The sequence below is a fragment of the Glandiceps talaboti genome, chromosome 7 (genome assembly GCF_964340395.1).
Source record: "Glandiceps talaboti chromosome 7, keGlaTala1.1, whole genome shotgun sequence".
Lineage (NCBI taxonomy): Eukaryota > Metazoa > Hemichordata > Enteropneusta > Spengelidae > Glandiceps > Glandiceps talaboti.
This window is the reverse complement of record NC_135555.1, coordinates 12,073,342-12,084,841: the sequence shown is the minus strand read 5'-3', so window position 1 is coordinate 12,084,841 and position 11,500 is coordinate 12,073,342. Positions and strand designations below refer to the sequence as shown.

At 35.3% G+C, this 11,500-nt stretch overlaps 1 protein-coding gene across 1 annotated transcript in view; it reads right to left on the bottom strand.

Annotated features, from left to right (window-relative positions):
- LOC144437720 (protein virilizer homolog) overlaps positions 1–11,500 on the bottom strand; it is a 29,434-nt gene that overhangs the window by 11,612 nt on the left and 6,322 nt on the right. Inside the window, exons 8-23 of the mRNA XM_078126727.1 lie at positions 10,901–11,040; positions 9,760–9,982; positions 8,859–8,940; positions 8,198–8,405; positions 7,186–7,468; positions 6,661–6,761; positions 6,197–6,309; positions 5,275–5,622; positions 4,616–4,765; positions 4,126–4,320; positions 3,365–3,450; positions 2,563–2,709; positions 1,944–2,106; positions 968–1,104; positions 246–354; positions 50–140 (exon numbers count right to left, since the gene is read on the bottom strand). Coding sequence (XP_077982853.1) covers positions 50–140; positions 246–354; positions 968–1,104; positions 1,944–2,106; positions 2,563–2,709; positions 3,365–3,450; positions 4,126–4,320; positions 4,616–4,765; positions 5,275–5,622; positions 6,197–6,309; positions 6,661–6,761; positions 7,186–7,468; positions 8,198–8,405; positions 8,859–8,940; positions 9,760–9,982; positions 10,901–11,040 — 2,576 coding nt within the window. The remainder of the gene's footprint in view (positions 1–49; positions 141–245; positions 355–967; positions 1,105–1,943; positions 2,107–2,562; positions 2,710–3,364; positions 3,451–4,125; positions 4,321–4,615; positions 4,766–5,274; positions 5,623–6,196; positions 6,310–6,660; positions 6,762–7,185; positions 7,469–8,197; positions 8,406–8,858; positions 8,941–9,759; positions 9,983–10,900; positions 11,041–11,500) is intronic.

Here is an 11,500-nt window from a genome sequence, read left to right as displayed (position 1 = left end):
CCTACCCCTCCCTGAAGTGAAATGTCTGGTCTAATATCAAATACTGTACCTGACAACTAGTAGAGCTGTTGGTGTAGCTAAGTCTGCAAGCTGCCAACATACTCTTCTAAGGATATGTTGTAAGGGATGATAACCAGTACCTGTTATAAAAAAAATATCAAAAATTGTAATTTTCAAATTTATTTGCATAGTCAATGGCAATATGTAATCATTGTGAAATCAGTATTTAAGACAAACTCTCTTACCTGCAAGATCGTTGATTACATTTTGAATCTTTGGACCCAGGCTGTGCAAATGAATACTCCACAGTTTCCTTGTATTAAGTGCTTGTTGTACTTCGTCAGCTGTTAATGCCTAATAATCATGTAAAAATATGACTACATCAGTAATGTTTGTGAGAGATGACTTTCCCTACATATAATAAACTATATGTTTTTCAATAAATGAATCAACGCATATTTCTAATGTGACTATTTCTTGTGATTTTTCATGAACAAAACTCATGGAGATGACAAAAACAAGTTTTCCGAAGAACATAAAACCACAAAGATGAAAAGTAGCATCACGTTTCGTACAAATGACATTAGTTTCAGAGAAGATTTGAAAATGACTTACAGCAGCCGCACAACTAAACATGAATTAAACTTAGCTGGTATTAAAGTAACAAATCTGAACATGTGATAGTACAAGATGAATTTTTTTTAGAAATGCTATTGATCCAATCATTTTGTTTTGATTGTATGAATAGCTGGTGATTGCAAATTGTGTATTTCATAATTAAAGTAATGTTTATTGGTACACGAAGCTGCTGTTTTTCTCATTTGTAAGTTTCACCACTGTGATTGTCGCCTTCCTCAGGACAAACTTACGATTTCTGTGTGTGTGTATGTGTGTGCATGCGCACGCATGTGTGTGTGTGTCTGTGTCTGTGTCTGTGTCTCGTAATTCATAAAATATCATTTCTCACCTCTTGTACTTGCATTGGTAATGGCAGTGGTAGTAGTTCCAGTAGTAATGATAGTCCACTCATAAAAGTATAAGGTGCTGATGGAATGTACTCCAGTACTTGTTTTAACATCATTGTCCATGCACTGTTTGTTACAGCTAGGGAGTAAACAAATACAGTACTAAATATATCAAATTCATACTTCAAAGTCAACTTTTATTCCAAACACAAATTTGAAAATTGTTTCCTGAAATTTTCAACTACCCACTTCAGTCTTTCATAATAGATTGATCAACAATTCAGAAAATGCGATCTTTATACTTTGATAGAATGTTTTATCAACAGAGACAACCATTTCAACACTATACTTTTTTGGCAAGAAATGAAAGAGATAGACAAAGTGTATACCAATATATAACTATACATGTGAGTTTTGCATAATTTCACTGTTTATGAAATTTCCATTATGTAATTGTGATTTTGAATTATGAGTGGAACAACATGCTGGAGACATTATACATTAATGTATACAGCAGCTGTAGAGTAGCAACAGATGGCTTAGACCTTTTTTGTAATCTACGCTATATCATTTTGTCAATGCTGCAGTAATAGGGAGACAAACTTGGAAACCAATAATCATAGTCTATCAACATCTATGTAAACACATTTGTTCAGAAATCTCTAAAACGAACTGTAAGGCATTGAAAGCACAACTGATGACCCTTATGCAAGGATATACGATTTAAAAATTGGGCGTTAACAGCACAAGTCAAATTAGGACTAAACTTGGTAGAGCTATAGAAAAATTTGATCCTGAACAAAAGAATGACCCTATAGAACCATTACGCTCAACTGATAGCATAGCACTAATACAAGAACAGGGGATTCAAATATTGGGGTTTAAATGAGAGATTGATGTCTACAAATGACAGGTTGCAAAAATCAGTCTGTGCCATTGTGTTCAAGATTTATTGATAATCACAGGTACTTTACTTACCTTCTTCAGTGTCTGATTTGAGGGCAGGTTTGGTAAATGTAAGTAGAACATCTAATATAAGTGATTGTACTCTGGCTGTATCACTACTCAGTATACTACTGGTTGGTGAACATAATACTGTGTGAAGGGTCAACATACAACTCACCAGTCTCACATCTCGGAACTGTTTTGAGTTGAAAGAAAAGACAACAATTCATAATTAATGGCACCATATTGGCATTATGAATGGTACTTTGAATGAAAGGAAAAGTCCAGTCAGACTTATTTCTGCCTTTAGTACAAAAGTCTTGCATAGATTACTCCTATGAGTACAGAGTATCAAGACAAAGAGATTGTGGTAAATGTGTTATCATTACCATAGGATTTCCCATAAAATATTTTATAAAGGGACGGTAAGCAGGTAAAATGTATCAAAGATCCCACAAGTACTGTACTGGGGTTCTCCATCAGAATTACCGATTTAGTATGGAAATCTGTGCTAGATTAACCACCTTCCATTATCATTTTTCACAAAGCTTAGCAAAATATCTTCGGAGTACCACAACTGTCTCTATATATTCATTCATATTCAAACTACTCATGGTATCTGTACAAGATAGGATATGAATTGAGTGTTTACCTCAGCTTTAGTGCTACTGAGTAGTTCTGTTAACATTCTCCTGGTAACAATAAGTAGTGGTGTCACAATACTCTCTATGATATGATTGACACTACTGGGTTGAGGAAAACCTTCCTGCCATGGACGTAGTAGAAAATCACCAAGTTTCTGTCAACAAATCAACATACATGAATGTTTGTATCAATGTGGAGGTTTGATAATTGCTGTATAAGTTGTATTATTGGGTAACACACACACACACACACACACACACACACACACACACACACACACACACACACACACACACACACACATCTTTTTTGTAAACCTGATGATATCAATTCAAGAGGGTCAATAGAGCATAAGACACATTGTCATTCAGCCCCAACCAGCCTTCTCTTATGACCGCAATACTCTGTACAACAGTGTTGCAAAGATGAGAAGATTTAGACTACTCTTAAAACTAGTGATTAGAAGTTCAGAGGTCATTATGTGTATTAGAAATCAAATAAGCATAACAGTTTCTGCATCTGGCGATTATAATTATTGTTGTCATGGTGATAATTGTCAACTGTGTGTACTTAATAAGATACCAGACATTGGCCAGAAACTTATGTTTACATCTGTGGCACAACCGTAGAGTAGGTGGTGATGAATTTGCATAAAAAGTCTGACATCATGGTCATTTACAACATAACTATATTCAGTTAGCTGCAGCCAGCACTAGCTGCAGTGTGCTATGAATAACTCCATTGCATTCAGTACAGACAGGAGTGCTGAAAGAAGTAATAACACTTGTAAAGCTAAACTGATTTCCTACCTTAAACACTGATATGAATACTTCCATGGCCTCAGCTGAGAATAACTGTATAACAGCAAGATTATAGTGTAGATCTTTTTGATGCTCTGTAGGCAAACAAGACAGTCAAAATATGTAACACTGGTATTCCCTGCGATTTCGCAATGAGACTTTATTTCAGCACAGTTAAACATACTCAATGAAAAATGATACAAGGTTAAACAAATATATTCCATATATTTTTGTATGAATTTTTAACTACAAATATGGACAACATTCAGTCAAATTTGCATATGTCATGAAACAAAGTGATGTGCATATGTCTTATATATATGTCACCATCGTGCAAGGTTTAAATGAAATTGGATATTGCAAATCTGAGAAATGAGGTGTTATAGATACATGGATGCACACATAGACTGATGGAACACGTTGCAATAGTTCCCCTTTCGGGACTAACATAATGGAAAAAATAACTCAACAATAGGCAGATTCGCTGTCAATCTATGATACAACTTGCAATGATATTTATAAGGCATTTAGACAGAGAGAAAACTTTTCCATTTCATAAGTTATGTATATTTATAAGGCATTTAGACAGAGAGAAAACTTTTCCATGCCATAAGTCACGTTTATTCTTGACACATTTTCCTTTCCATTTACGTATGCAAATCATTATACTTTTTCTCTTCCTTTATTTGTTTGTACACATATTTTGGGCTGATGGCCTCTAAATGCGAAATAAATTTCATTTCATTTAAAACATTATTGTGACTGTTTACCTGCTGAATTGTCATATTCATGTCTTGGACATGTTAGATATCGAAGTATCCTGACTGCTGTCACAAAGGCTGGTCCAACAATAGGTAGATTACTTGACAACTCACTGGTGTGGTTCTTCATATACTCTACCAATGGTGTGATGCTGGAGATGTCAAATTTCAATCCTTCACTGGGTGACAACCAATTGGATAACTCTGTCAAATGTACAAACATGTGAAAATGTCAGTTTTACAACTCTTCATTTCCTGATAACTAATCGGACTCCACTGCCATATTTGCAAAATGTAAAAAGTATCACTTCTCCAAACCTTCACAGGGTAACCAACAATCACTTGGAAAATGTGTAAAATGTTATCAAAATGTAAAGATTTAGAACCCTTCATGTTTCATCATTTATTACAGATTTTGAAATTGACCATCCAAATTATTATATCTCAAAATACACCATGGCAATATAAACACGAAACGTAACATACAGCAATGTCTTACCTGAGTGTTCTGGACAGAGAGCATGTATTTTTGGTGCATAGGTTTTAAAAGTCTCAATGTTATCACAGTACTGTATAATTAGTGACAGCAGGCCTGATGCATAGCCATATGAAGCTGACTTCTTGATGTTATGATCAACATCTTCATCTGCTGAACAGAGATCAAGAAGAGGGAATGTGAATAAACGACCTAAAATTTGCAAAGACCAGGTGAAGACAGTGTGTAGTAGATACACTGCGACAACAGATACACACCTCACAGGTTTCAAGACTTATCATGCATTTCTATACAACATTCCTATACAACTAGCTATACATATCATCTGTAGAAAAAGGTCATGTAATCATTACACAAAAGGAAAGCTCTCTCAAGTAAACATAAAGGGATGCAGTCTTAATGCAATGGATGTGAAGTTGCACTCATGGGTAGATGGACACGGGTCATTTCTATAGCCCCATCGGCCTGTGCTGGTGGGTGGGTGGGTGGGGGGTGGGGGTGGGGGTGGTAAAAATGTGAATTATTATTAAAAGGGAAGGATACCTTATAAATTCACTATATTTAATAAAAACTCATCCAGTTTTTATTAAACACAGTGAATTCACAAGGTATTGTTCCCCCTTAATGTTGAGAGAGATTACTTAAAGAAATGATATACTGACCTGTAAGTTCTAGAAATGGCAGTAGGCTGTCAAGGTTGCTGTCCAAATTAAAGACATGAGCCACAGCACTCTTTCCAATCAAGGCATACGGATGCAATGTCATTGCATACATATTGTGTAATGTACTGATCACATCAGCATTGTCTCTGTCACTTTGTAATAGTGTTTTCTTAGAGCTGAGAAGGTCTTTCAGTTGGTCAATGTTTTGTAGCGCCTGTAAATGATATATGAGTTGGAGTCCTAGTTGATGCAGGCTGCCTTCCTCTATATTGTCTTCACCATAGTTATTAGTAAGTGTCTGTATCAGTACCTTTACTGTGGCATGGTTGTAAGCTAAGTACAATAAACCTGAAACAAAGACAGAACTGATATTGAGTTCAAAGTTTTCACTTATGGCAACTAGGGTTGGTCAGTTGATTTTAAAAAAAAGTAAAAAAAAAAAAAATCTTCTTCTTCATGTTTCTCTGCATCTCCTTTTCCTTCTCTCTATCTTCTTTTTATTGGATTCCTGGTAACAAACCCTTTCCCAGCTTCTCTACACAACTGGCATGTTCTAAGCATCAAATGCCTTTCATCCCAAGCATATACTTTTCTAACCATGCAGTAGATTTCATCCCCAAGCATATAAACTTTAAAACTAACATTTTTTTCTGTCACTCTTTGCCCCCTCTTCTCTTTCTGTTCTGAACTGTAACCAGTCATTCTTTATAGTGTAGCATAGCTTTAGGGTTTCAGTTCATGTTAGTATTGTATGGTAATCTATTGTTCTACTTTGACTTTGTCAATGAGAAGTCATTTCATTGTGGTGAGACAAATCAAGTTATTCCATTTCAGATACTTCATGTTCATTCAATCCCTTTGACTTGATTCAAAACTTAATGTTTTATTATGGTGACAAAGTGATTGATGTCTTGTTACATACCTTGCTGGGTCTTCATACAGAGTTGAATTATTTCTCGTACAGAATCAAATATTTCCAAGTGACCAGATGTGGCAGGGCAGGATACTAATAATAACAAACTCTCCAGTAGTCTCCTGTAAATCAAAAGAAGTTATAAACACTGTCCATGCTACATTCAATGTTCATTCATGACGTACAACTTTCAAGGAGATTCTAAGTCCTTTTCACAAAGGGAAACACTAACTTTCATTTACCGTAGAATTTATTGCTCGTTTGAATGTGCCTTTATGACAGTGAAATCCCTCTGAAATTACTTTTTCACTTACAAGGCACACCTTCAAAAGAGCAACCCCTCCCCCTGCAAGTAATAAATCTTTGGGTTTTCAAACAATCTGTTGTTCATTCTGTAACACAGCAAAGTGTGGAATGCAAAGGACACCCCCCCCCCCCCCCTCTCCACTATAGCAATCAACACACATACTAACCTTGCATTAAACATATGGAATAAAACTGGATAGGGGTCAACAGTTGATGTTGGTCCAGTAATTCTAGCTGTGGTTGGGAATGCCTTGATTGGGGGTTGTACCTGGTGACAATAATGGGATAGAAGAGTGTTACATTGTCATTATCATGTAAGAAACGGCATGGCAGACAAACAAACAGACATGATGGCGCGTTGACAATACTGTCTTTAACGTTTAATTAACTAGGAATTGTAACAGTTTGTTATCAGATGCTTGAAATGTATTAAAACCTAAATCCTGTCCTTGCATATCTTGTATTACGACAATTTTCACTGAGACACTGTCCATAATATTGCCATAAAACCATACATTTTTAACCAAAAAAATTACTTCAGTGGTTCACTAGTACTGTTAAATGCAGAAATGTATGGTTTTGTGATGATATGTATAACGACAAATGCAGTTTTCCTTTAAGTTGATAGCAGTATTCAATACAAGTGTACTAAAGACAGAAATAAGTCTGACTGGAACAATATAATAACTTACGATAGTGTGTGAAGCATTGTGGAGAACATAACACAACTCTGCAAGACATTCTAAGATGGTTTCAACATCTTGAGTACTAGCTGTACAAACTCCAGTTGGTGATGTCATTGGCATATCGGCTTCCATTAGTAAACCTTGCTCAGACCTCTCAGGAGTATTGGCAGCAGAACTCTTCTCAGAAGTTTCTATGAATATCATTTTGTCTGGACTACGTTCACCACTTTCTTCTTTGTGTTCTGTCTCTTTGGTACCTTCTGGTAAAGGTGGGGTATTCTCCATAATACTGTATGTACATAAAGCGATGTATGCATTTCATCTAAAATGTCAACATGAATGCTCTCAAAGTGGCAAATATAACTAGTGAAATAACCGTATTTGCATTTGGACACATGAAGAACAGAGTCCATCCATTGCAGATAATACTAATGAGATTTATGCTAGGGAGTCTAACCTGATGCCTATACCTAACCCAACCCTAACTATGACTCCCTAGTTTTAAGTACAAATGTATGTCTTGAGTGCACCTGACGGACACTGAGCCCAGCCTTCGATGTGAACAAATACTGTTTTAGATAAAGCCTGTGTCAACCACCAACTTTATCCTGTATTTTAACATCCCTAGCCCTAATGCAATGGTCTCCTTCAGCTTCCCAAAGTTCTAAAACAAACTATGTACAAAACACATATTAGGTGCAGTGTTCTACACAGTACACAGCAGTGCACCTTTTAAACATTTGGTGTGGTGAGTCAAAATGATGAACACAGACTTTTCATTTGAGTCACCATATTGCTGTGCATCAGTGGTGTGTCAAGTCAAACATTCTTGCCTTTGCATCTGCATTGGAAATTTGATAATCAGACTGACCAAGCTACAATTCAATTAGACTGTAAGATATATCAAATCATTCTGCCCTCAACAGTCAGCTCTTTCTTTCGGAGTACTGGCCGATAGGGTGACACAACACATTGTATCTCACTGATCACTGTACTCAAACTATATAGATAAACCTACCATTCTGCAGCATGTTTCAGCCTTCCCAAAGCTTCATACACATGTGCCTTCTTTAGTAATGCAGATACAGCAGTTACCACTCTCACAGTTTGATCTGATAGCATCAGTTTTAAAGCTCTCTGATATCCACTCACTTGGTCCTGACTTTGTTGGTGTCGGCCAAGGAATCTCTCCATTCCTTCTGAACAGTTGGTACAACTATCTAAAGCTGTTTGTGAACAGTTTAGATTGATAATATAAATCAGTCAATTTGGTTAAAATGCTTGGATTTCAATATCTGAGGTTGTACACTTAAGAATTATTGTACTGTTGTATGCACAGATCTTTCTCTTGTATGTTTCTATTTGTATGAGTAAAATACTTTTTTCCTGTTGTTTGCTTTGGCATACAGCTTAGCTAAATAGATGGATAATTACTGAATAAAAATTGATTGATCGATCAATCAATCAATCAATCTTGCGATATTGTTTAACAAAATACCCTATAACATAAACTCTACATATCTAACACTTTTGGTACATTTATGGTGAATTGAAAATTATCTCCACAGCAAAACAAGCACTGAGCAGTCAAATTGATTTTGGAAGGCATAGGCTAAACAAAAAATATGAATAAAGGATGCTCTCCTCCTACCATAAAAAATTACAGAACATTTCCTTACCTTGTAAAATCATTAGTCTCAAAGAGGAAGCCATGTGATCATCAAATAACAAAGAAAATAACTGCTCCTGGACACTTCCTTCCTGTTGAATTAGAATATCACACAAGACAAATCAATGAATATATTAAAGGGACAACATATAAAGGACTATATTTCAATCTAGTGTCATAGAATTAGTGTTGGTTTATCAGTAGAGCCATGCAGATTACAGAGAAACCAATCTTTTGATTTTGACCACCTTTTTCTATAATTCTGCCAGACAACTGCTGTTTACAAATAACTTTAATCTTAATCGGTAATGGGCCTTTAACTTTTCTATGCTACAAACTGTCCATCCTATGAGGAGTTTAAGCTATGATAGAGGGGGTTATTCCTAGAAATAATTTCTTTGGCTTGAAGACATTATCATTAGTCGTTTACATGGACAAAAATAACCAAACAACGCTTTTTCCATTATTTTCAATTTCATGACTTAGGAAATTCAAATAATCCATAACATTGGTATTTTTTAAAACCCATTTGAGGGGACTTCTGCTGAGTTTTTGTCATACTTAGACTGTAAGATCTAGTCGTTGTTTCCACTTACAGAATAGCTCCCCAATGAATAGCGAGTGGTTACGTAAGTGGACCAACGACTGCACCTATCAGACTATGTCATACTGTGATTCTTGTAAATTTCAAAAGGACACAGATATGGCCTCTTAGGAACTAGATTCTTAGGACTGACTTAAAATAACTTCAAAACTTTACAGAATATTACCCTATTGCATAAAACTGACTAACTATATTCCACACACACTCTAAGAATTGAAAGTTTATTTCTAGGCACATCCTGACATCTATGCCAAAACACAAGACATCTACAGGTAGAAAGCAACTGTTCAAAGGAAATGTGACTTACTATCAGTTTGTTTGCTACTGTTGGTCCACAGTCACATAATGCTGAAGTCAACTTGACACCAGCTTTGATCTGTCTTATGTTGACAGCTATAGACTGGGCAATGGCAGTGTCTAGGTCCAGTGCTTCAATAACCCAATCTACAAGTACTTGTACACAGCTATCATCTACATAGGCTAGTCCTGAATTCAGAAGGTTTGGAAGCTCTTCTAGGGCTGACACCCATCTATAGAAACAAATGAAAAACTAGTATTACAAATCATACAATCCACGGATCCAAAAAATGGTACATTATTCTTCATTGCATGTACAAAGTTTCAAATATGTTTTTCATACAAAGCTTTGCCTTTGCAAGGTTTAAAGACCCATGATTCAATATGGTTTCACAATACTACTACATGTATCTTTATCAGTGGTGCCATAGGGATGACACAGGACCACTCTTTTATTCTGAAGCAAATTCTTTCAATATCTCTGCCAGACAAATGTTTTGCTCATCAAAATTTGAATCCCAACACGACAGTCACATACACATTTAATCTATACATGTACAAAGTGAAAACCAATAAATTTAGAACTTCTAAAATTTCCAAGTATAGCATATGCATTTGACATATCTGTCAACTCCTAGTAATAGGCAATAGCGAATCATAAAATTAATCACTATACTTCTCAGCAACTAACTTTAGTTATTTTTCACACACGACTCTAGTACTTATCAGCTTATTGTCTTCAAAGATATAAATGAAATGACAAAAGTTTTGAACATCTTTGACAAATACACAGTGAACAATTTTGAAAAGACGACAATGAATGTTCTAGGACTCTGGGTTTGTACCATCAAATGAAAGTTTTTACTCACAGAGTCAAAATATTTTTGGAAACGAATCCAAACTTTTAGCTGATGTGTTGTCAGCATTTTACACCCCTGACGGTGCTGACAAGATGTCAGTGAAAATTTGTGATTCTCTTCCCAAATTTTTTTAGACTCTGTGAATAGACATTTTCATTTGAATCTTGAAAATGTTGACAGTGTGAATTTATACAGTATCATGTTTCCATTATTGTTCTTGTTTGACAGCTTCCAATAAACCACAGAGTTACCTAATTTTTTATGAATATATTTTGTGAAATTGTTACTTACTTCGAGGTATGTTCATCTGTTTTGAAAGTATTAACAAATTCCTTTATCTTATTGGCAGACTCTGGAATGGTTTCTTCATCTTGTGATTTAGCTTTGATTTTCTCTCTTTCATAAACACTTTGATCAGGGGGTGGGAAAGACTGAAAAAAAACAACCACAAAGTCACATACGAGTCAGCACAGCAGAGATTCATAACATATTTCATGTATAATTCCAATGTTGCAAAATGTGTCAAAAAGATATAGGTAGGAATATTTTCACTTTTTTGAGAACAAATCATGAACTACAGCAATTATCTATAAAATAGTTGCAAAAAAATGTGTCAAAAGTTAGAGGAGTTTCAAATAAAAATATTTCCACTTCTTTGAGAAACAAATTATAAATCACTGAAAAAATTATCTAATACATGTAGTTGCAACCTGTCACAAGTTACAGGGTTTCAACGAGGAACATTATTTCAGATGCAAATCTTAAAATAAGGAAATTATCAATATCACTAACTCTCTAAACCTTTATAGAAATTTCATTCTGACAGCCCTTCTCTTTTATCAGGGTTATATTTCTTCTTTGCAATGACATCATCAAATTTGTAGAATGTAT